General features: G+C 35.8%; 1 protein-coding gene across 1 annotated transcript in view; it reads left to right on the top strand.

Moving 5' to 3' along the window:
- Positions 1-26,672, top strand: part of PCLO (piccolo presynaptic cytomatrix protein) — a 308,509-nt gene that overhangs the window by 218,754 nt on the left and 63,083 nt on the right. The window contains exons 11-17 of the mRNA XM_056516399.1: positions 8,736-8,844; positions 9,465-9,532; positions 11,960-12,171; positions 17,013-17,063; positions 17,875-18,005; positions 18,461-18,487; positions 21,845-21,938. Of these exons, the coding sequence (XP_056372374.1) occupies positions 8,736-8,844; positions 9,465-9,532; positions 11,960-12,171; positions 17,013-17,063; positions 17,875-18,005; positions 18,461-18,487; positions 21,845-21,938 (692 nt within the window). The remainder of the gene's footprint in view (positions 1-8,735; positions 8,845-9,464; positions 9,533-11,959; positions 12,172-17,012; positions 17,064-17,874; positions 18,006-18,460; positions 18,488-21,844; positions 21,939-26,672) is intronic.

The raw sequence follows: 26,672 nt of genomic DNA, 5'->3' as shown, positions 1-26,672 counted from the left end.
AGTGAGAAGAATAATAATTATTTTAAATTATTTAATTTGAAATTAAATTTAATTATTTTATACTATTATTTTTAAGATAATTTTAGTTGTGTATCATGGACCATTCTCACTGAGATGTATGACAGTGATTTCAGGGGCTCATTTTCCTTTCTCTAATTTGTGTTGCAGTTCTATAAGTGGGGTTTTACCCTCCTAGGCAGCTACACCCCATGCAGCCTCTCTCTCACTCCCCTGCAGTGAGGTGGGACAAGATGACTCTATCATATCAAAACCAGTACAGCCAGCTGAACTGCACTCTTAAATATGACCATGCACAAGTTTTCACACCTAGATTGATTAGATCTCTCTGATTCTACTCATAAAATCTGCTCACAAACCACATTTAACCAAATCAGATTTTTTTTTGATTCTTAGCTCCTAACTCAGATTGTGCAAGACAATGCTTGAGCTCCCAGGAAAGGTTACTCTGGGATTTCCAATCTTGGCTGAGCCAAAAATCATGAGGGGACTTTTTTGTTCTGAATCCAGCACCAAAATTGGACTATCATTAATTTTGTTAATCAGATGTTCCTAAAAATGAGCTTTGTGCCTACATTTATCATTAAAGTTGGAAGAACAAGTAATTATTGAAAACTGAAATCCTGCAGTTTTTCAATTTTCTATTAAAATGATAATTCTAACAGGTAATTATTAGTGTCTCTCATTATTTCTAGCACATATGGAACCCGTACTTAAAGTTGGATAATCCTAACATTTACCACTAAATATGAATGAGTTATGGGGATACAAAAGTTGAAGGGTTAATACTCAGCCCTTACTGCTTCACAAGTACTACTTCATACAACTCTATTGTTAGTAAGATTTTTGATGCACTTAGCTATACTAATAGCACCTGTCACTTGGACATCTCAAAGTTAATGCACAATAACATTTTCTTTTAATGTATCATAACATTATCTGTGCCTTTTAACACATAAAGAAACTGAGGCACAAAGAGACTAAGATGCTTGTGCTGCTCACCTGGCTGGTTGAAGCAGAGGCAGAGCTAACAGCTCAGTCTCTGATGGTGCCCCATTAATTCCCTTCACCTGAGGTTCACCCTCTCTCAGTTCCTTCTTCTCATTGATAAGGTACAGCTGTCGGTTTGTTAACTGAGAAAAAGAAAGTTCTTTTTTGTTTTCTAGGACAGATTTATTACTTTAGATGACAAAGGAAGGAATCAATACACATATTTTTGGGTGTCTGAAAAGTAAATATCTTACCTCACCTTGTATTATGAGCTCTTTTTCTATGGATACTGTAGAGATGTGATTCATCTCACTCTAAACAGGTGCCAGCTGAGATGAGCCATCCTAAGAGGAAACTGCCTCTCTTCATTCATTAACTACTCAAAATTCCTAGACAGCTACTGAGGCAAAACGAACCTTTGTACAGCCAAAAATTGGTACATTGACTCTAAGCCCAAAAGAAGGTAAAACAAAGCAGCTGTATGCCTGTGTCATGACAGTGGTTCCCTGCAGACATACATACTGCTTCCCATGCTCCTTTCTTTATTGTTCTGAATCTGTTCAAAATTAGATGAAGAATGAAAAAAGATAATTTAATGCGTTTTCACTTGTGCTTTTACTTGTGGTCTGTTGAAACCAGCCAATAATGAAGCACATCTTTTCTGCATACTCTCTACAGCCATGGACATGTATGTGTCAGGAATTTGTACAAACATACATTTAGCTTCTACAAGAGAAACATAGAACATACTCATTTAAATAAAGTCATTCCAATGACAGAAAAATTTAGCTCAATTTGATTTAGAACTCAAATAAGTTGATTCAGAGATAATATCATGGATTTACCTTATTTTGTATTATGAAGAGCATAATTTCCAAAAAAGTTTTTTTTTAAAGGAGAATCATATGCATTATATGAAAAATAGGTACATACAGGAGTTGAGAACTGCATAGCTTTGGTCAGAAACTTGTATTCTTTCTTTAGCTTTCAGGTTACATGACTCTCACAAAAGAGATAATAGTGGGTAAATTCTACTTTATATTTGAATAATCACACAGTGTCAGAACTGTAAAATTTTCCCAGGGTACAGAGGATGATTATCAACAGAGTGACTCCTATTAGAACACATCAAGTGAAGACCTCACTCTATTCCATGTGACAGACTGGCATTTTAAGGTTTTCAGCCATTCTCATTAAGACTTGACTTTTTGCTTGAACAGTGGTGTTTGCTCACTGTGAGTCACAAAAACTTTCTCTTCTAACCATGGCCTTTGCTCATTCCTAGCACATTTTCAGTATTTAAATCAATTATATCCTACTAATTCCATTATTTTCTGAATTGGCCTCTGTAGTCTCTAAGTGGTGACATTGATGGAGACCAGCCTGGAATTCACTGAGCAGGGGTTAGACTCTCAGATCTGTGAGAGGAGACCCTCTTCAGGAAGCCAACAGAGACTCAGCATGTTGGGGGTCCTCATTTGAGAGCAACTTTCCTTTGGCATTACTTCTTTCTCTGTTGTACTTTTCAAATATTCCCATTCTCTCCCAAGCACCAGGACCTGTAGATGTAAGTGGTGATGTAGATGTAAGGGATGCCAACTACAGAGTCTCCTTTCACCCTCTGGGTTTGTAAGTTGACAGCTGTGTGATGGTCTCAGAGATGTTCCTTTTGCACACTTCCAGAAGCTGATAGTTATCTTTTGTTTCTCTGCTTCATACCCTTGTGAGAAACTGGAAAATATTTCTGGGTTACTCTTTGTCCTTTCCTCCTTATCTCTTATCTTGCCCTGTTCTTTATCTTCCTGCCAGTCTTTTTATAGTTTCAGGCTGCACTTTGATTTAGTCAGTGCTTTGCTAAAGTTTGGTTCTGCCTTGTCTTTTTAAAGCTGCTTTACCTTACCTGAGCAAAGTCTCCTGTGAAACTGCATTTTAATGAGTTAGGATCTTGATGACATGCTAACCTCTGTGCCATGAATCACTCTTTTCTTCCAGCAAAATTCTTCTGGAAGTTCTACATACTTAAATTCCCACTCATATTTCATTCATGGAATCATAGAATATAATCACTGAACATCCTGAGCTGGAAGGGCCCAAAAGGATGATCAAGTCCAATTCCTGCCCCTGCCCAGGGCAGTCCAAAGTCTCACACCATGTGTCTCAGAGCCTTGTCCAAGTGCTCCTGGCAATCTTGCTGCTCTAAACACTTCCATGAGAAGCCTGTTCCTTTTCCTAATATCCAGCCTAACTCCTCTGACAGAGCCTCATGCCATTTGCTATCACTGGTCACCAGAGAGACCAGTACCTGCCCCTCCACTTCCCCTTGTGAGGAAGCTTTAGACCATGGCTGGGTCTCCCCTCAGTCACCTCTTCTGTAGGCAGCTCAAACCAAGTGACCTCAGCCTCCCAAGAGCATTGAAAAATCTTTGAGAGAAGTCTCATGATGGCAATAGAACAGTGTTTTATATAGACTTTGTTTGACATGTTTACTGTCATGATTCATATTCTTAGGCAGAATAGAAAGTAACTAATAAAGAGAGAATGATTCTTTAGACATTAACTGTAACATCCACAAGAACTGTTTGTTTGCATCTCATGATGTGATTCTTGCCTCTGCAAAGGAAAATTTCAAACCCAGCTATCACTCCCTTTACAGATGTAACTGAGAGAAGTAAGAGTAACAGAACTGCATTTGTGTAAAGAAGAATAAATTATTCCTCAGAAATGGAAAATGAAATAAACCTCCCTGAATTTAGAATCCACAAATATAAATATATAATGCAGGCAGGAATATACTAGTCTACATTCATATCTGGCTATAAACTCCCAGGAAAATAATGGTTTTAGCTATTTACCATTAATTAAAGAGACAGCAAAAATAAATTCCTGCAGCCTTGTTGTTCACTGACCTTTAGGTGAATCTTAGGGTGAGTTGGAATTAACAGACTTTTTCATTCTACCATATATTATTACATAATTTTTAAAAATCTGATTTCATAGTGAACTTATTTTAAAAGTAGAGAGGTTTGCTGGTTTTTTTTCAGCACAGCCTAATAACAAAATGTTTAAGACTTTCAAGTCAGTTAGAGCATTTTACAGGAAACTCGTTTCTGTGGCAAAAATCATTATAATCTTTTATAAAATGTTACTGAAAACAAAGTAAATGCACTCTGCTCTGCAGCTTCAGTGAATACTCTGCTGCAAAAAAAACCACTTGTTTGTCTAAAACACTGAATAATTTCAGTGCAGCACAACAGTTTGTTCAGCGTGATATAACTGATCATCTGTCTGCAACTCGAATGTAAACTAATCTTTGAGTATATAGTAATGGTGAAAGCACTATAAACTTATAATTTATATCATTTTCATAAACAGTAAATCTAAGCTTCATTTACCTTGCCAGAACTTCAGTTTGGTCACACAAATACAAGCAGACCACTTGTTGCTCTAGCATAGTTCAGAATGAAGAATGATCTATGGAATCATGGGGCAGTACATATCTAAATCTGAAGGCAGTGGTGGTGTGTATAGCTGCCAAAAAAATTCCAAGTACACCTCAAATACAAGGTTGATTTGCTCTGGCCATACTTTTATAAATGTAATTTTATAGAAGTATAGCAGCCATGAGGCATAGGGGGGTCCATTATATAATTTCTACTAGATGAACAACATATCCATTTTTAAGAATCATGAGTGTTGTCTATATAATAATTATTGTAATAAGTGGAAAGTATTAATCCTGAGTGTGAATGACAAATGGAAGAGGAAGTTAAGGTGTCAACAGAAAATAATGATTTTGGTGTGATTCATGCTCAGGAGTTTGGGTAAACACATTAATACATTGACTTTCATCAACCTATCTGGAACCATCAAAAAGGCTTAGAAATAAAAGAAAAATAACTGGAGAGTATAGGCCATAAAGTAATTTTGTGTTGAATGTCAGACTGCAAGTTTATATTGTTTCTAGTATTCTGAGTGCACATTTAACTTTTATAGCACTTTCTGGGATTTCAAAGTAATGTTTCTGAATTTTAATTCTTACATGATATAGAAAGATACTAATATTCACATTTTACTGATTGAAGTTGCTAGTCTCTAGAGCCCTATTTCATTTTCCTCTGTGAGCATTAGATCTGTGAAAAATGCAATTCAAACTGACAGGTTTATTATGCATAAGAGTAAACAATGCAAACTATGAAGAAGCAGAGAATTAACCCCAGCAATCTGTGGGTATGACTATGGTGCAACCAAATCAGAGGTTGTATTCTAAGACTGTAACATTTAGATATTTTTAAATTCCAATAGGGCAGCAGTTCTGAGACTTAAAATGAATGGAAAACTAATAGGTTTTATACACAAGTAGAGTTGGAAATAATTACAAGCTCTTAATGACACAGCAAACAACAGTTTTTCCACTTCTTGGGTGCCTTGAGTATACTGAATAAGGGAGGCTGCAGTATAATAGTGTATTCAAAATGACTGAGATTAACTTTATAGTAGTGTACATTACTTAACACAGGGGAATAAGATTCAAGAGATGTTCAGTGGTTTAGTTTAATATTTCTGTATTTGAATCAACTATGTCAAGACTCATATTTAGAGAAATCAAATCCTTGGATGATTTTCAGATTCCTTTCAATTTCAACTTTAATCATGCAGCTAGCTTATCTATGAAAGATGAGTCTGAAGAGGAGAGAAAATATTAGAAATCATGTATGATGGGTGAAAACTGAGATAAATATTGTGCTTTCCAGTTGACAAAAATGCTGATACAAAGACCTATTCTATCTGCATATTTTATAATTTGTTTTGGTGCTGTTTTATCAGTAGAAATGTTACATCTACAACCATGTTCAGTTAAACAGTACAGATTTATCACCCAGGTGATGGAATGAAAGATATACTTATTGAGAGTGTGGGGAGCAGATATTGCTAAAAATAAGTTGTTGCTCATGCAATAAAATAATAATGAAAGAAAGATGCTAGAAGAAATTATGTATTTGATTATCAGGGCAATTACTAGTACTTCCTCAGTCAGCAGAGTTTCTGGAGCAATGCAAGTATTTTCATTTTCCTAATTTTTTTTGAAAATGTGGCTATCATATTCTGACTGCAAAAGACCAGCAACAGAATGTGATTGGTTTTAGGAAAAAGAAATTTATCCCAAGTCTCTTGTGACTTCTAATATTTTTTTTTCTGTTTTTGTTAGACTTGCATTCCTTCTAAAGTTTTTTTTTTTTTTTTTGGTAGTGTTACTTTTTTTTTTTTTTTTTTTTTTTTTAACAAAATGCGTGTAGCAGTTACATGTTGAGAAAAGAGAAATCAGCTTCTTGCCTACATTTTTTTTGTCTAAGAGCCCAGGGCTATCAGTCTGATCAGTTCAGTTGTGTTTAAATTCCCTGATTTTAAACATTAATGGATCCACAAGGCACACAATAAAAAGAAATTATCCTTGTTCTGACAGCCTAAATGAATCTTTGTGTTAGCTAAGGCTGTTGAAATTCCATTTCCTTCCAGTTTTTTGCTTTGTTCATGTGTTTGTGGCCCTTCTGACCAAGTGTGTGACTGCAGTGCTGATGCTCACACTGTTGAAACCCTCACCAGGGGAAATCAGACTTGGTTAGAAAAATCCTGGCACTGCAGTGGCACTCAGCTAAGCTCTTCCTGCTAGTCTTTTAAATTAAGGTGGGTTATTGATGATAGCCTTACTGCTCCCTTGGTAAATTTTTTTCTGAAGCTACACCAGCAGGCTGTGATGAACCCAGGACAGTAGCTCAAGAAGCTGATAGTATTTTGTTGATAAAAGGGTGTTAACTGCTCTCTCAAATATCTAAATATTTCAACTTTTGTTGTTGTTCCTTGCCACTACATGGAAGTGGTGGTTTCACTTGTCTTAATCATGAGGTTCATAATGTCATACATTACATCCTATGCCACGATACCATTATGAGGGCACACATTAAAAAAAATACAAAGATAACTCCAGTTCCTTCCTTTCTAGAAGCCTAAAGGCCAAGCTCAAGATGTTGTATTTGTGTGACTGAAAATCAGGGGGAAATGAATTTGCTCATAATTACTGTTGCTTTATTCCAGAGGAACTGAGTTTGAAATCAGATCTGCTTTAACAAGCAAGATTGTGTTTTTGAATCATAGCTGGTAAATGAAAGGGGCTAAATTTTAGGAAAAGTCAAAACTATTTTGACATTAGGCAGCTGGCTTTACTGCCTTCTGAGCATCACTTTTTATTCATTCTTCACAGTTTGTTTTTCTGTAAACTTCTACAAACAAAAATGATAAATTCTGTCTGAAAACAGTTATGAGCAATTCTAATATTTCAACTCCTAATTCATGGAATCCTATGAAAAAGTTTGGAATATAAATATTTATATTTATTTCTCATATTCTTTCATTGTCAAATAATTTGGTCTGCTTTATTCCATGAAAATTTTTCATTTTATTTTATTCAACAGCATGCTTTTTATATTAATTTATCTCCACACTTCACTTCATTATTTTTCTCATTTGTCATATGCAACAGCACAGGATTTTGAGATTAAAATATGACCCAGGTGAAGACTTGGTTTTATCTGTGTAAGTGGTAGCAAGCTAAGTGTGGTTTTCTTTGCTGTGTGAGTGGTGTGGTTTTCAGATGTTTTCTAATGCATTGCTTTTAGTGGACTATTAATAATTCAGCATCTTGTACCATTAACCAATTTTTTCCCACTAGAGACAGAGGCTTGGATTTTGACACTTGTGCATTGGTGAGAAGTTAATCTGCTTGGAGTCATCCTTATGTCTAATTCAAAATATGAATTCTCAGAACATCAGTTGTTAAGTCCCAGATACGAATCTAGGGTTTATTTTGTGTAGCACTTCACCTTAACCAAAAGATTTCTCATCAGAATATACCTCACATGATTTGTAGAGGGATCGACTCTGCAAATACTGGGCATAAAACTTCCTTATACAGATACATTGAACCATACTGAGTCTCCTGACTCAGTCCTGGGACACTTGGAAGACAGAGCAGATTAGATCAGTATTCAGTATCTTTCAACCTGATTAATATAATTCTGTTTATATCCTCCACAATGAATTATGTTCATCTGTTTTGTCAATTTTTTATGAGAAAAGATATGGAAGAGAAATTTAAACCTGAATACTACCAGGCTGATATTTGAAATGTGGAGGCATATTTTTTTCATTAAAATTGGTTAATCCAAGAGCTTTCATTTTTTTGTAAGTGACAAAGAAAATGTATTTGAATTATCTCATTACATTCACAAATTAATCCCATTTTGAGGCTCAGCTTCTTAGCAGCAATTTGTCACTGTAGGAAACAGTTATCTTCCAAGACCATGGCTGGGCAGGAAATGTCTGATACATAGAATGTTTTGGTTTCTTGCCATGCTGGTAGGTGTGCATGTTTTTGATATTGGAAAAAATTTTCCATGTCATGCAACCCAGACTGTGGAGAGTGCATGTATACTTTGAATCAGAGAGAATTTATCTCCTGTCTTGTTTCAGCAGGTAAGTTATAGCTGAAGGGACAATAACATTCAACAGTCTAATGTGTGTGAAGTGAAAGGCTTTGCTAATGTCTTGTGCCATTTGAACAACATTCACTGAATGTCACATCAAATTGTCCTGTCAAAGCAAGGCAAGAAGGATCTAACTGATGCCTTTGTCAAAATCTGAACCCTTGACCTCTTGCTGTTTTGCTTTCTTAGGAATGCAGGTGCTGGAATGGAATGGCATCCCCTTGACTGGGAAAACTTATGAAGAGGTCCAGAGCATTATTATTCAACAGAGTGGGGAAGCAGAAATATGTGTAAGACTGTGAGTTTTTCCCCATCTTTCTGTTTCCATTTCTTTTTGGCTTTTCATGGCTTTTGGTTTTCTTTTAATTTTTTTTTTTTGTTTTTGTTTTAATTTACAATTGTTAAGGTGGAACCTTTGTTAGCACAAAACATCAATGTAATGATCAGCAAGAGTTCACTGTGACTGTGGGAGATCTTTTTGTTCTGTTTTTCTCTTAAAGTAAGGAGACACAAACTGAATTAGATGCTAGTAATTATCCATTTATAAACAATGATAACTCCATTGTCAGGCCACAATCTCCTCTCATGACAAACATACAGTTCACTGAATTTACTGGTGTTAGAAAAATAAGGTAATTTAGTAATAACTTTTAGTGAAATCTGTATCCTTTAGATGAAAGTCATTTAAGCATCATGAGAAATGCATACACTTGCATTAAATCCATTAAAGATTTCACCTTAAAAGAAGCTTTTCTTCCCAGCTCTTTAACAGCATTGCAAATATATATCAGCTAAGAAGGGACCATGCTTGGGAGCTGCTTTCTGTCATGAACCACTATTCATTTATCTACTTAATACAATAATGAGGGTATGAGGAAAGAGTTTCTTTTGTCTCAGGCTTCTAATTGCTCTCTTTAGGGACCTGAACATGCTCTCGGACTCTGAGAATCCCCAGCACCTGGAGCTGCATGAGCCAGTGAGGGCAGGTGAGAGACAAGAAGTGCTTTGATATTGGAGGGCTGGAAAGCAACTGAAAATTGGATGTGATATAAGCTAGAACATTAGTACTGTAAGCTCTGGTGTTGCATCCCAAATACTGCCATGGATAGAAAGGGGGGCACACTTTATATGAAAAGGCAAGATGAGGGGATTTCAATGCACCCCCAATGAGTTTGCAGACACCCACTGGGGCAGGAGTGTTGATCTGCTGGAGGATAGGAAGGCTCTGCAGAGGAATCTGGGCAGGCTGGATTGCTGGGCTGAGGCAAATTGCATGAGATTCATCAATTTAAAATGTCAGGTCCTGCACCTGGGTCACAGCAACCACAGGCAGCCCTACAGGCTGGGGGCAGAGCAGCTGCCCAGAGGGAAAGTTCCTGTGAGTGCTGTAAACCTTACATGTGATATGTTGTTGTCCTCTTTCCTTCTGTTGTCCCTAAAGTTTACTTTACAGGGTTTGCACCTGTGTCAGTACCTGGCCAGTGAGTTGCTGGTGTCCCCAAGGCCTCATCTGCCATCCTGTGTCCAAACTTTGCAGCGCTCTGCTGTCACCCCAGGCCTCTGCACCTATAAACTGCATTATTAATCTGGAGTCGTAAATACTTCAGTCTGTACAGTGCAATTACAGCTGTGCCTTTCTGTATCAAAATAATTAAGAATGGGCACTATACCACACCACTTTACAAGGTGAAGTGTAACTCAGACAAATTTAGGTCGTACCAATCCAGTCATTAGTCCAGATAGCACACAGGTCCTAAGGCCTATGTTCATAGAACCATACAATTGTCAGTGTTGGAAAATACCTCGATGAAAATACCTGTTAGCTTAATACAAGGCTTGTGGCCTGCTATAAGTGATGGAAAAACAATATTTACTGGATACAGAGATGCAATAGCAAGCAGTCAGTATTGTTATGAGTTTTAAGATGACAATGCTTTTGGGGGGATTTACTGCTGTTCAATCAATACCACAACTGCAGGCTTCATTCATTGTATCAGTCATATCTAAGCTAACTTTGAATCAACATCCACAATCTTATTAGTAATGCAGCCCCTCAACAAGCTCAGTGCAGATTAAGATTGCTTCCCTCTGTGGATCTACACTGGGTTCTGTGTTTTGGTGGCTGCTCTTTTATCAATCAGCACCTAAATTATCCATATTGAATCCTCCATTTTCTAATAATGTAACATTCCTAGCTATTAATATACCATCAACTTACCTTTAGTTGAAAATTGGTGTTATCGATAATCATTGAAAACAAAGACTAAGTATGACAGAGCTTTGAAGCAGAACTACCCATATTTTTTTGATTTGTGGGGAGATCAAAACCCCAAAAGCATTTGAAACACACTGATGTCAGTTTTGGAATGGACAAAAGCTAGACTAAAACAGTTTTATATTAATAAAGAAAACTCAAAATGAGAAGAAACAGAAATAAAAGAAAATTGTTCCATTCGTGCAGGCATGCTTCCATCTAGTCTGGCAGTATTCTAGTGGTTTCTAAGTTGGAGCTCTGTAGAGTTCTTGCCATTACCTCTGAGGTTTGGCAGACTGTGCTTTAGAAAGGAGCAATCTCCATTTTCTCGAAAGAAAAATGAATTACCCAAGCAGGGAGGATAAGGCTAAAGTTTGTTTTAAACCTCTCATACTTCTGAGAACCTGAGAACCAAGATGTGCCTAGCATCCTTTTAATTCTATTCAGTCTAGCATATATCAAAGCATATATATTGCTTGACTTTTCTGTGTTAAATAGAAATTGCTATCTCCAAAGGGTAAATTCCTCCCACTCATTCCTGGGCAGCAGGGAGGGCAATCAGACTCCTACTACAGACGCCTCACAAAGGCGTGAGTAATAAGGAAAGATGAATCAGGGCTTCTAGCCTTCATTTGTTTACATTTTTCTTCTTTGATTAATTTGTGGTAGTAAATTTTTGAGGCTTTTTCCTCTTTATTTTTGTATAAATTATCTCAGGAACAGTTCTGTTCAATGTTGAGTTGATTTTAAAGAAGTTGAAATGAGATTTAAACCTTTTACAAGAAAGACCAGATACTTAGTGAAACTGGACCAGTTTTAAAAAATGAATGATAGCACAGGCCAGTCTTTAAAACTGTAATTTTCTCCAGTTTGATTCAACAGGATCAACAAAACCTGTTCTTCTTCCCCTAGAAGTACCTCCTCAGAAACCTTCCTAGGTAAAGAGCACTAGCAAGTAACACTAGCACAGAAAGATTGGAATTAGGATGTTGGTACTTTAGGAGAAATGTCTATTTTTCATAGCATGCCTTTTGCATCTTCAATATACAAGCAGATGACATGAAAACTTGTAAGGATTGTATGCTGTCCCTGTACCATGGCAAGCTGGATTTGGGTGTGCTGGCAATTATCAAAACCAAGCTCTCTTGTTTTAATCCAGTAGATAAAGCGAAGTCCCCAGGGGTTGATCCCAAGCAGCTGGCTGCAGAGCTCCAGAAGGTTTCTCTACAGCAGTCGCCTCTGGTTGCTTCTTCAGGAGTGGAAAAGGGATCTCATGTCCACTCTGGAACCACTTCTGCCACCTCCAGTGCTGTTCCTAGCCCTGGTCAGCCTGGTTCTCCCTCAGTGAGCAAAAAGCGGCACAGCAGCAAGGTAAGAAGTTTCCAAGTTATGGAGCAAAAACATTTTGATGACAGGAAGGGACTGCCTGTTTACCTTCTTTAGTGTAGCAAGAAATCCCAGCACATCTTGGAAAACTCGAAATCCCAGCACATCTTGGAAAACTCATTTCCTGGATAACAATGTTAAGATATTAAATCTGGATGTAAATAAATATTACATGATTTATCCAGGAGATTTAGCCCTCTCTTAATTTTTTTTTTTTTTAACTTAATATTATTTAAACAAAATAGCTGTCCTTTACAGTCTTTGTTGCTCTTGTTTTTTAAGTGCATCCTACATGGTAGTGAGGTACTATTTTCACTAAAGAAGCTGATAGTGCCAAGACCATAATTTCCCTCTCTGTACTAAACTGTTTCTTAAAGTACTACAAGCTATGAATAATCATAGCAATAGCAAGTCTCTGAAATCCAGGGAAAGATTGAAAACAAAATTTAGCATTAAAATGTGTTTTGTCACTAGCTAATTCCTGTGAACTTGCCAAGCATAATTTCTCATTTTCTTTGCCACATCCTGTCCATTCCTCAGCTGAAGTTCTTCTTGTGCATCACACACCTAAAAAGGGAAGAGTGGGAATTTAGTAGCATTTTTTCACAGTCGAAACTGAGAACTAGATCATAAAGTCATCTGTCATATTTTTTCATTTTGTGTCAAAAAAGTCAAGACTTGAAGTGAAACTCAGTTCTGTGAAGACTGCATTTGCTTAAGCAATTTGCAAGAGTGCTGATTGCTATCCTGAATATCCACCTTATGACACACTTACAATGCTTCACTTTATAAAACAAAGTGCTTTCTAAACATTTATTACTCTGCACCTTTATTCCTTTTTGAGACTGTCAGGTTCCTACTATATTATAGTTGTGTTTGTAATTTTTGGCTTATGGACCTATGCCTCCAATTTGAACAGATGAGTTATGTACTGCACAAACCAGAACCAGCAAATAGTGTCTGCTCATTTCAGACTGTTCTTCGATAAGCCAACATAACTTTCACGTGAGAGGAAACACAAAAATCTTTTTCATCCAGCAATTTAGTACAAACTGATTGATCAGTTTAGTTTGGATAGTAATTCTGTGTTGCCACAATGCCCACAGACTTTCTGCAAACTAATTCAGGTCTGTGATGGCAAAGCTAAATTCATATACCAGTATTTACTGGCTCTAACTTCAGGGATGTGGCAGAGTTGCTTAGTCCTTAGGTCAATAGTTAGATTTACTACTGCATACTCTGGATATTGTATACATTTACATATGAAATAGTTTGCCATGTGCATGATTTTTGCCACTGAGAATAGTACTGAAGTACAGTTCCTAAGGCTGGGTGAAACCTGCCATCAAAGTGCAGGCACTGCATGCAGAGAGCAGGGCTCTTAGTGCACATGCCACCATCTATACTGAAATGAAGGTCTCACATTTGGTGACATGAATCACACTCCTAAATTCACAGTGTGTGGAGATCCATAAGTCCTTGCTATGTAGTATATCCTGGAGAAGTGCCCCATTCTGCCCACTTGAGGAGATTGGGTTCCCAGCTTTGACACTGTAGCAAGTCACCTAAAGATAGATGCATAACTTTAATTTCCTGCTTCACAAAGGATTTAGGATTCTTTTATGAAAATTCAGCTGTAGGCTTATGAAGATTAAACAAAAAGTATTAGAACTAATGTCTTTATGTAGGAGATGCAAAAGTCAGAACTAGTCAGGTAAATATTTTAAACATTCTTTGCTTATTTGTGAAAATCATGTTGAGAGGCATTTCTTTCAGAACAAGCACAGCTCTTGTTGACTTGCATAGTTTCTGTTCATTGACTTCAGGCCAAATTTATAATGGTGTTGAGCTCTGTTAGAAGAGAAAGCTTATTCTTTCTGGAGCTGCTCTTTGCCTTGGGCTGACAGCATTTCTAGGCAGGCTGCAGCCATGCCAAAGTATCATGACAGACTAAATATCCAAACTGCCTAGATCTTGTTGTTGCAACTGCTTTTATTTTTAGCAAGTACTTTTTAAAAGATTTTTGAATAGAATATACACTCTAGAAATGTTGCAGTCTCTCCCATATTCTGCAGTGCCAATTTTCTCATATTTAATGTTACTACAGAAGGTGATAGTGCTTAGTGCATCAAACCCTGGCATTAACCAGTTTCAACTCATGGTCATCACAACCTGCTTGAGGTGTGATGGCCTTGCAAAACACCATCCCTTACACAGGCTGTGTGAGTGAATGTAGGAGTATAAAAAGCAATTAGACTGAAATTAGATTAGCCATCACAGGAGAGATTTAACCCTTGGAAGCCTTGAGCTGACAATATCTTGTGCAGAACCTGTATCTTCCATAGTGTAAATGCACAATCATTCTGTGGTGAAGATTACATCCAAGATATAAATGACCTATAGAAACATTTAATATGATAAATGGGTTGCTTTTTCTTCTAAATCCAAAGATCCTTTAGCTCCTAAAAGTCAACTGTGTAATACTTTTTGTCTTTATAAATTAATCCTCACTGAGGCCATGATAAAGAAAGATAGTTATTTGCATCTCTTCCTCTCAATACAGAACCAGCTTCAAAGCTGGCCCAGCTCTGAGCTGGGGGTTAGACCAGATAGCCTTGAGAGGTCTCTTTCAGCCTAAATTATTAATGTTTTTTTAAAATACATAGACAATTCTTAGTGATCAGTTTTAGATCTGCTGACATCAGAGAAAACAGAATATTTAATGTATTGAATCACAGTCTTGTAAATGATACAAAGATTCAACACAAAGTGCACATTTATTTTTAAAGACTCCACTTTACAAACTACATCTTAACCACCTTTGGAAGTCTCAATGCAAATTCATCATGCCCATTCCCTTCTCTATGACCTCCTGCTACATTGTCCATACTCATGCATTCCATATTACACGACATTGAGAGTGAACAAACTAAAATGAAAGCATTTAGACTATCTGGTAGTGATTTTGTAGCTCCATGTTAATTTTAATGTTGTCAGTATTATCAGTGCTAGTATAGCCAGAGATCAGAACTACTAAGTATAATAAAATCCATTTGTAGAGGTAAAGTAGGAGAAATATAAGCCATTTATGCCCTATTTTGAAAGATTGCATGATGCTCAGGCATCTCCCTGTCTTTGGTAAAAGAAGTGAAATTCACTCTCTGAATAGGCTTGTCACGGACCTAACAAGTTTTAGAATTATTTTGCTATCAATCTAAAATTTCATTTCAGATTCAGAACATTTTATAGAATACTGGTGATTTATTTTAGGATGGATTAAACTTCTCTTAAAGCTTTGTAAGGTGCCAACAGAAGCTGATTATAAAATTTTTCATGAGAATTATTTTTCAGATGCAAATGCATTTACATACAAATAATTTTTGGGTTTTGTTTTTTTTTGTTGTTTTTGTTTTTGTTTTTGCTTTTATTTTTTTGTTTTGTTTTTTTTCCTGGTAAAGCTTGTGTTCACAAGGAAACACAATCTGAAAGGCAAGGTAAAGCAGTAAACCAAACAAGAATAAGGCAACACAAGACAGTGAATATCTCCATATAACAGGCAGATTTGGGCTAGTTTTCTCCTGTGTTTTCATTGTGCTAGTGTTTAGTTGGGATTTTTCTGGTTATTTCTCATCTGTGGATCTGACTGACAGAGAGAATGTTTCTTCAATACAAGCCTGCAAAGGGTAGTGAGTCACCTTAACTTCATGCTGTGGTGCAGGAAATGTGGGCACTTCATTGGCCTAATTTAAAGCAGTTGATGTCCAACATCATAAAAGAGCCTTGAAGGGCTTTCTTGGAGTGTAGGGCAGCACAAAAGAGGCAGGTGGGTTTTACCCTTCTCAGAAAGTGATAGAAATACAAATTATATGGAATAACATCAGGCAGCTGCTCACATCTGGAGGAATAGAAAATTATGGCTTCCAGATCAGTCTCCAGAGAAGAGTAATTTTGTCCTTGTTTGCACCTTTTGTTTTCTGCTGCCACCAAGGAAGAAGATATGGAGAGAATGCAGAAATATTTAAATCCTACAAGCTTTTTTGCTTGACTGATGGCTTACAGATTAGAGGTTGTTCCAGAGTGGCTCAAGGCCACCAATGTTTAAAGAACAAAATATTTTTGTGAGTTTAGGATTCTAATCAAGTGGTGATATTATTTTCTACCAACAAACAGGAGGAAAAAGAAAAGGCAGAGAGAAACATTTATTGATTTTTTCAAAAATCTAGACAAGTTTTATGATAAAGGAGAGAGGAAAGTGAGGACAGAAAATTCAAATTTCAAGTCACCAAAAGTGTGGGGAGGAATTTGAAGATTAAATGTTGTAGCTGAATTGGCTGTAAGAAAACACAGAAAAAAGTAAAGGACTTTATATGAGGTGGTTTTCAAATTGTGTAATCCATTTACATACATCACTTAGTTTTAGTACCATTTCCACTCTTTCTACCCACTTTCACCTAAACTCAATTTAAATTAGAGGAACTTTTGCCTCTCTCTGCCTTTCTCATATTGACAGAAATATACAGCATGGTCCTTTCTCTTGGCAGCATTCATGTTTGTTAGACAGGGTTAATGCTGTGTGTTTTTTCTCCCCATGCCTCCTTATCTGCTCAGACTGTAAAGATTTGGTGTTGAAGTTGTTTTATTCTGTACCTGCATAAAGGCTGATCAAAATGGCTGGGCTTGACTTTAAGTGGTGTTGAAATACACAACCATTAGTTTTGACTGTAACAACTGGAAAATGTTTTTAAAAATTTGTAGCAATACAGCAGTATAAACCACACCTGTTTAAAAAGTTAACTTTGAAATTCTATGTGTTTTTAATCTGGCAGCCCACAGAAACTACAAAGTCTGCTTCCCATCCAATCACTGGAGAAATACAGGTAAATATGTAGGTTTTGCTGTGTAAATTGCTGTTTATACTGTCTATCTTTTGCTGTGAAATAATTTTGCAGAAAACTATCTCCATCAATTTAGATCTTATTCAACTCCAATCCCTTAAAATGTCACTAACGTAAATCAGTGCTTGATTTTTGCATCCATCTTTAACACTGTATTATTAAATACAACCAGAAGAATGGAAAATGCTGCTGTTCCCAAAGGGACTAAAAGGATAGTTAAATTCAATCTAATTCTTAATGCTGTGGGTTTCTTATAGTTCAGTGTATTTATTTCCATGCCATACTAAGTTTATGGTTATCCCTTATGTAAATTGACTTTAGCTTTTTAAAACACTCAAAAAGAGCACAGCAGAGCAACTGAAGTCTAACTTCTTATAGATTTCTGGGAAATATTTTCCCCCTTGATTAATCTCTTTCTTTTTTATTAATACTAAGAGTCTTTCCACAGTATTATAACATCCTTGTCAGACTTGGCCTCCAGGTAGATAGGATGTGTGTAATTAACACTCAATAAACTGGCTATTGATCAGAATAATATCAAGGGTTCAAATTTCCTTTGCTTTTTCCTGACTGGAATATGGGAGTTTCCCTTTTTTCAAGCTCCAATGTGATGCTCTAGCATCTCATTCTAGTCAGGAGAGACAGAGACAGAGACAGAAACTTCTGAAATGTGTTTATTTGGAGGGACCATAGAGGTCTAAAACTCGTTTCATTTAAAGGCTTTAGGAGATATTGAATCACTCAGAAAATAAAAGTAACAAATAACCCTACTGTGTTTTAATGCATTCACTAGCTTCAAATCAACTATGACAAACACCTTGGCAACCTTATCATCCACATCCTTCAGGCAAGAAACCTTGCACCCAGAGACAACAATGGCTATTCGGACCCCTTTGTTAAAGTTTATCTTCTTCCAGGGAGAGGGTAAGTGTAGGACAAATTTTAACCTGAACTTTCTTTCAGTTTAGGTTTGCTATATGTCATTGATAAACAGAACTAAGAGTTATTGCTAGAGAAAATCCAGGTGCAACACCAGAAAAATGGTGGATTTTTAATACAGAGTCAGATCCTATTCCCAGGAGACTCTACATACTTTGCTAATGACAATAGGAGCTGTATGATCATTCCTGTAGATATATGGGGATTTTTTTGTGTGTTTCCTTTTTAAAATTACAATACATGTAAAAATACTTAAAAACCCAAAAGTCTTAATGGAAATATACTAAATAGATGCAATACTTTCTGTAATACAGAAAGCTGCATGTTAAGATTCTGATACTAGAACCTACCCATTATTCATGTTTTCTTCTATCTCTGTTCTCATTTTCTCTTACACTGCTTCCTCTGTGTTCCTAACTCTGTAAATTCTGGATGCTCAGACAAGTCATGGTTGTCCAAAATGCCAGGTAGAGTGTACTATCTTCCAACTTTATTCTTTCATTTTCTGTGTGCATGAAAGAGACAATGAGCCTGTACATGGAACTACAGATTTCTCCTGAGTTCTGATGGCATGAAACTGTGGTATGGTTTTGTTTTTCATTTACTAATTAGGTCATTTCCAGGAGCTGGAAACAAGTAGTTAATGCTCTCTGGTGCAGCCTTATTCTAAGGCCAAACTCTGATGACAAGCAAAATGTCTTTTGAAGTCTGGAAGAATTTAGTTCAGAGATATCTAAGACTTCATTCTCACTCACTGAAAGTTGAAAAATAACTGTGAACTTGTATCAAGATTTTTAACTGTAATACTGCCAAGAGGAACAGTCTCTGTTTGGTAAAGAAATAGAATATTTTTCTCTATTTACCTTGCACAGTGTATAGATACTAAAGCCAGGTATAATTCTAGATATCTGCCCAGATGGACAATTAAATCTGCTTGACTGCATAAGTGGTTATTTGTGGTAAACAAACTTAAAATTTTATTATTGAAATTAGGAGTGCTCTGTTTGTTCTGGAAACATAAGGAAAAGCTCAGTTCTGAAGATAAGCTAATATCGGCCCAGGCCAAGCACACAGGAAATATTCCAACACTAATTTTAAGTTTGTTTAAAAGTAATAGCCTGACTAAACAAGTAAGCATATTAATTCCAATAAAGAGATTCCTATCATCTGTCTCTTTTTTGATTACTAAAATTGTTTCATGAATGTGTTAAAATTACACATTTCATATGTGTATTCTATTGCACTTTTAAAAACAGTTATTCTATTATGCTTTTTTCATTGTACTTAATATATTGTATTATATATTAATAAATTATAATTAATTATAATTAAGGATTCAGAGAGAAAATACAGATAAAAGAGATATGCAGTTTGTGTATTTTCACACAATAGACTCCTTGAATTTCAAATGAAACTAATTTCATATTAAGTGACCTAACAGTGAGTGGTTTAATGAATGCATTTTATTAAAGCATCTTCAACTGTTTATCTGTTAATTGTTGAGGGGAAGGTGCATTGGGGGTGCATCCTTCTCTTCAGAGGCCTAGAAAGCTTCATCTGCCATCCAGCTTAGCCTGGTTCTGCACTTCCCTAGAAGAGGACAAGGTTTTCTGCTTGCCTCTGCAACAGATACAGACCATAGATTAGATGGATGTGGGCTCAGCTCACCCTTTCATTTGCATCCAAATATTCCATGGACTTTACTGGAAATATTCCAGAGCTGCCATGTTAACAACAATTGCATCTTTTTCAAACTCTGGAACTCAATATTACATGCATCACTTTCTCACACACTTCAAAAAAGAATCAGAAACTTTGAAAAGGTGATGAAATTCTACTGTTGCAAAAGTAGATCTAAGGAAAGGGAATGTTGGTGTCTTTTTCTTGGCTCAAAGGATTCTTTCCCACTTCTTCTTCAAGAAATGAAAGTATATCAGTTCCTTAAAACCAGTAGGTCATAGGACATCTAAACAGGATGTTCTAGGCAGAGAATGCTTTTCTCATACCAGAGAGTGGGAAAAGAAGGCTACTGAGGTGCTTTAAAATTTTAAGTGCATTACTTAATACTATTTGCCATCAAAATCTCATTTTGAAATTGATTCAGATTTTGTATTTCAGTTTTCTTTCCAATATATGTAAAGAAATAGCTTTGTGTGAGTTTCTTTTTAATATACTGTAGATTTTAAATCACCTTTGCCATTCTGTGCTATGGCTGATAGAACTCACTGAGCTCTGAAGAGCTGCTGCTTTCTTCTCAAAAGGAGAAGTGAACAGATACTTTGTTTCACAGGTCCCAAAAACCTTCACATTTTTCGATAAACTGTAAGAGAGGGATAGCAAGATTTCCAAGAAAATAAGTGGAAATACCTAGAATGACTAAAGAAAAAAATGAGAGGAAAAATAGCTACAGATCCCTTTCACTTTGAGATATCAGGGTAGTAGGCAGCTTGGAAGCAGCCACCTCATTTTGGAGAATAAAGCCACTGTGCAATCCAGATTAATTAGATGGGATCACTGCAAAGCAGAATTTAAGAGTAAAACTGCTGGTGCTGAAGTCCCAGTATTGACATATGTGCTCCAATAAAGCATTTCTATCTTTCTTATGACCATAAATCAGAACTGCTCCAGCCTGGTACCAGGTATGGGACATCATTAGTGACTGGCTGATTAAATGTGCTCCTGAGGGATCCTTCTCAGTCAATCTCATATGAGAGGAATTTGCACATTAGGTCTGGGACCACGCCACAGTGTGAACCAAAACAGTTAAATCACAAGTGAGAAGAGTGCTTCCAAAAGTTATTGTAGGGGAACCATGAAAGAGTCTAATATGACATATGCAAATTTTTTTGTGCCATTTTGTCTTACTACAGGAGAACAGTCCTGGGAACATTTAGTAATAGATGTAGCAGGTATAGACTTGCAGATTGACAAAAAGAGTTACTTTACTTTAAATCTTGTGGGTTTTTCAAGATATTAAAAGATTCTCATGTTCTCCTACTCAGCCTTTTTGAGTTGTCCACTAAAATTTATGTTAAATTAAAATTGGAATGAAAGCAAATCTAACATCAAAGCTCATAGATCTAGATGAATCCATATTCTGTTTAAGATTAGTGTATTGCTTTCTCTGTACTCAGGAAATGTAAAGTACAATATAAAGCATTAGTGAATCTTTTAAAAAACAGATTATGCAGCCAAATCTTTGTTCTAGGCTATTGACCAAAAAAAAAAAAAAAAAAAAAAATCAAATCATGATCCTGATGCACTTTTTATGTTTATTTCCAGTACAGTTAGAGGGATAGGCAGAGAACAAGATCAATAAGAAATTAACATTTCAATCATTAACAGAATACTAGTTACTTTATGGCATTCATTAAATGTGTTTGTGAGATGGGATTCCTGTAATTAAAGATTGCAACTATAAATATCATCAATTTGTGCTACTTTAAAGTGCTAATGGGATGGTCTTGGAATAGGAATCAATGCATCACCTCAGTTTAGAATCAGCACCCAATACCTACAATAATAGGACAAAGTCTATGTGCATGTGCTGACTGATGCTTTATCTTGAAATGGTTTTAGGCAGAGCAAGCCTGCTGAAGAGTCAGGAGATGTTTTAAAAGACTGTCTCATAAAAGCATACCAAAGAAAACATCCCAAAGGCTGTCATTGTCCTCTCATAACCCTGAATTGTTGCAGAAATGGAAGATAGAGCTCTTTTCTTTGTCTAGTTTTTGGTTTGTGGGTGCTTTGGTTGTTTTTTGTATTAGAGCTGAAAGAAACAAAAGATTACTAATGTAATGTTTTGTTCTTTTGTTCAAACTCAGTGCTGAGTACAAGAGGAGAACTAAGTACATACAGAAGAGCTTGAATCCTGAGTGGAATCAGACAGTCATTTATAAAAATATCTCCATGGAGCAGGTGCGTGACTGGTGCTGCTCTTCTGTGCTGTTTGCTGCTTTATTGTTTGCATGGTCTGCAGTGCTCACTGTGAAGGGAGCAGTGCTGCTGGCAATTCTCTGACCCCCTGTAAGGTCTTGCCAGATTTAGGAGAAATTCGGAATTTCCTTGACTCTGATAGTTTATTAAGGAAATGCTCCTTTCTTGCCCTTCTACTCACTAAAATGGTAGTTTGTGGGGATTGCACTCATAATCACGGTGTAAGTACAGATGTGACAATTTAAAAAGTTATCATGGAATAAATTAATAAGGGAATAAATTAAGACATAAGTTTCTGAAGTAGATGCAGAAATCACAGTTGCTCTTTGTTCCAAAAGCCATGCAAGCTGGCACAATGCAAATTTTCTATAATTTTTAAAAAATATTTATAAAATATAGATATGCATTTTAATTTATCAGCAATTTATATCAATATCTTGAAATATGAATCACATAAAAAATTAGGAGATGTTTTAATTCCTTGTCATAGAAAGATTTAACTCACATCTGGGAAGGATGTCTGCAGTCTCCTTTCTTTCTTGGTGGCTTCCTAACTCCAACTGTGCTTCTGAAGCAGTGTGAAGTGATTGAGTCCTCTACTCCTCTGTCTCTGCTCATAAAGGACATTTTACCAACTTGAAAAAGATTAAATGGGAAAAATAATGATCCGTTCATTTTTTTTTAAATTATGAAAATGTTTTATTGAGTACTGGATTTACAAGCAGTCCTAAATCTTTTTGACTTTCTTTCTGTTTTGTTCTTAGTACTTTCAACTTCACTTTACAATGCCATTTAATCTTTCAGTACTCTTTAAAAATCCCAGAATAACCAGGCTCTCCAGTGAATAGATTTCCCAATGCTTTTAATACTCTTCTCCATCACAACCCCAAGACCTCAGTACAATCTTCCCAATTTAAAATTTCATTTTTATCTCTTCTCATTCCTTGAGATGAATGTAGATTAAGATATTCATTTTTGCATGGGACAAGATCCTTCCCACAGAGGGACTTGCCTTGTTTCTCATGTAATCAACACATGTGAACTCAATAGGCAGTAGCTCAGATTTACTTCAGAGCTGTAGGTAGTGGTTTGATGGGGTTTTCTCACTGTTTCATGCAGGCTTTTATAAATGGTAGCTATTTGACAATTAAAACATCAGGAAAAAAAAACACTGATGTTTGGCTAGCTGCAATATAAACCCTAAGTCTTCTTGATTTGGCAAAAAGGTTTGTAAGTCTTTACAATATTTCCAAACTCAGCTTCTCATCTCAGAAAGATTCATAATTTGCTTGGGGGTTCTGCTGTGACTTTTCACAGAGCTGTTATTGAGTCCTGGGGTGTTGTAAATTCAATGGCTGTTTGGTGCTGTGCAAATGGATAATGATATGAATCAAAGATTTCTCTGACACTGATTTTAATGAGAGAAAAATCTTATATCTTTGATGCCAGTTTTTGGACCATTATTTGATGAAATTTGCCTTTAGTTTGCATGTTTAATGCTCTGCATTTCTGCTTTCCATTTGCAAATCCCCTCCTTTTCCCTTCCTCTGAGACTGTCATGCAGTGTTTATGGTTTCAAGTGTGTAAACTTAATTTGAGCACCACATATCTTTTCTATTTTGACATCTTGGCACACAGAACTGTGTGCAGAGAACACTCTTTCCTTCCACACCTTTCCATGGCTTGTATCTACTGCTAAGATACCCTGTGTGTGACTTTTGTCCTGCAAAATTCCATGCTCTGGGTTAGAAAATCTACAGTGAAGCATACTTTTAAATCCCAAATAATTCAATGTTGATGATAAGTATACTCTACAATCTGAAGAACTCTCACCATGTAAGAGACCATCATTTGTACTCATAACCCTCACAGATCTATCTTTCAAAATAGTTACAGATATAAATAGAAATACAAGACAATAATTGCATTAGACTGAGAATGTGTGTTCTATTCACCCAACAAGTAAAACTGCATCACACATTGTTACACAGGGTTAGCAGTCACATTCAAACATAAATTCATGAATTTTTATACCCAGTATTTCTTCAAAGAAACATTTCCTTCTCCCCATGCTTTTTTTCTCTCCATCAAAGCATGTGTTACTTGCAGACAGCAAATAAGTATTATTAAATATTTCCTAATATAGTTCTTTTAACGTCACTGTCTAGACTTTAGCTGCTTGTACAATTTTTTATTTTTCTTTTCTCTTTCATAAACTAGCAGAATTTAAAGTGAAAATAATTATGGGAAATAGATCACTCTTTGAAATGAAACAGACTTTTTCAAGGTCAGAATGATTAGTTTTATCACATTTATAGCAATTTTTACTTTGACAGCTGGAGAAAAAATAAATTAAACTGTGAATATTTAGTAATTTAAGGGTTTTGTTAAGTAATAAAGTGGAAATAATTACAATTTGAAGGAAGACTGAGTGCACAAATATTACAAATGCTGTGCAGTATTTGCTAACTCAAGCCCAATACCTACTCAGATCAAGAAAGAAAGCATTAGAATAATTTAAGGAGAAGATGATGAAAGATGTGAGTTCTGTTGCTGGGGAGGCCATCAGCATACTCTATGACCACACTGTTAGGTGTGGCTTTCTTTGCCTCAATTTCTTATTTGCCATAAAACAAATAAAAATATTTACTTATATGAAATAACTCCATAAAACAAATAGTTTTGCTGTAACTTATGTTTGCAATTTGGATGTAATATATTTAGAAAGAGTAGTATTTTCAAGATCCTTGAGTGACGTGGAAGCCTATGTCTTATTTCCAAAAGTATGGAAATCTTTTGTATGAATCAGTAATGTGTTGGTATATAAGTCTTACTTAATATGTAGAGCAAAAGAAAATAAAATCTTAAGTGATCTATAAAAAGTAATTTTGTCCTCCTCCAAATTACATCAATATAGAGAAGAGAACAATAAAATGTTAAATGGGAATGTAAACAAAAATAACTGTAATGGATTACCTCATACATTCATTTCTACTCATCAAACATCCTGACTGAAATAACAAAATTTTATATTATTCCTGATGTAATTGTATTAATATAATTTTAGCATAGTGGGAAAACAAGCTGTATTTAAATTATTTCTTTCCTAATGCAAGTCCTGGTACAAAATTTTCAAGGAATATATGGCAAATATTTTCAGTTGTGCATATTTAGCTGCACAGGCAGACAATATCCATAACAGCCAGACACTTAAAATGAGAAACCAGCCCTTCTGTACCTGTGGGGTTGGTTCTGGCTTCCATAAGAGACAATATTTTTCACATTGGCTGTTTCTACAAATTCCTTCAGTTTCTTTGAAATATGGCTGTCTATGGACAGCTAACTGGAGTTCCCATGCAGTGATGTGCTTCTAGGTGGATTTTTATTTATTTTATTTTTTTTTTTTTTTCCCCCACAATGCTAAGACTGAAATTAGTAATTGTTTGGTAACACTTCTTTCAGAGTATGTTTGGAACTCAGATGAAGTTTGCAATATGTGGAAACTGTGTTCCTTCTTTTAGTGGCACTCATTTTCCTGTTGGTACATTCCCCCCTTGCAGAAAGCCATGGTCAGGCACACAGAGGGTTCCTCCAGCCCATTTCAGTATTGCTGCCTGTTGTACTCCTGGTGAGCATCTGAGCTTCAGGATTCACAACCTAAAACTGACTGATGTAAGGCAGTTACCTTGGTTGGATGATGAAATGGCTGCTTTTAAAATCTGCAGCCATTTAGTGCACTTTGCCACCATTGTGGAACATAGATATATCTTCAGATAAGCAAATTTTCCTCTGCTTTGAAACTCATTTCGTGCACTCTGCCTAATAAAGGTCTTTCCATGGTTTTTCATTGTCATAATATTTTATGAAAGCTTTATTAAATTAAAAAACTTAAAATAGATTTTGCAAAGTATAGAGTACTGTAAGTGTTCATCATAGTCTTATTATCACACTGTTGCAAAGAAGCTAGAAAAGTATGGGAGCAGTTACTTGAAAATCTTGTCTATTTTCCCCTCTCTACCAAAAATTCTTCAAACCTTAGGGATTTATTTTCCCGTTTCCTGGATTTATATATTCTTCTCTCTGTCCTTGAACAGTCATAAAGAAGAAATCTCCTCTCAAAATAGCAACAACTGTGACAATAAATTTCTGAAAAGTATTTGTGCTATCCCTTTTTAAAATAGTAAAAATACATATATTTAATATAGGACTTAGCAGAAAATGGTATCATCTAGGAAGCCAAAAACATCATGGACCAATGGGTGCTCAGCTCACTTTTTCAGGTTATTCTTCATGTAGCAGTTTCAATACTGTCTTGAAACAGCAAAGAAAAGGTATTTTGTTCAGCCAAGGAAATCAGCTTTAGAAATATTCTGTAAGCCATGTCCAGAAAATGATCTTTTTGTTCAAATTTTACTTCCATTTTTGCACTCTACCTTTTAAAAGAATATTTAAGAAGAATATTGCATAATCATGTAAGAATAAAACAGAAAGATTAAAGAATTGCTCTCAAATATTTAAAAAAAAATCTTAGGTTTTAAGTCGTGCTGTTGTCTGCTTATAGGGTACATTGTTGATGCTAAAAATAGTTTAATTCCCCTTTGTGTGGGTTTTCCAGGATAGGATAATTTAAGTTTTGTTTTCCTAGACATTGGCTTTGCATAGCTGTGCATTCTTCTAAAGTTGGCTGGGAGCAGATGATATTCTGAATACATAATA

Source organism: Oenanthe melanoleuca, chromosome 1A (assembly GCF_029582105.1).
Source record: "Oenanthe melanoleuca isolate GR-GAL-2019-014 chromosome 1A, OMel1.0, whole genome shotgun sequence".
In the NCBI taxonomy this organism is placed as follows: Eukaryota; Metazoa; Chordata; class Aves; order Passeriformes; family Muscicapidae; genus Oenanthe; species Oenanthe melanoleuca.
Note: the sequence above shows the minus strand (reverse complement) of the source record. Positions and strands in the feature narration are given on the sequence as shown.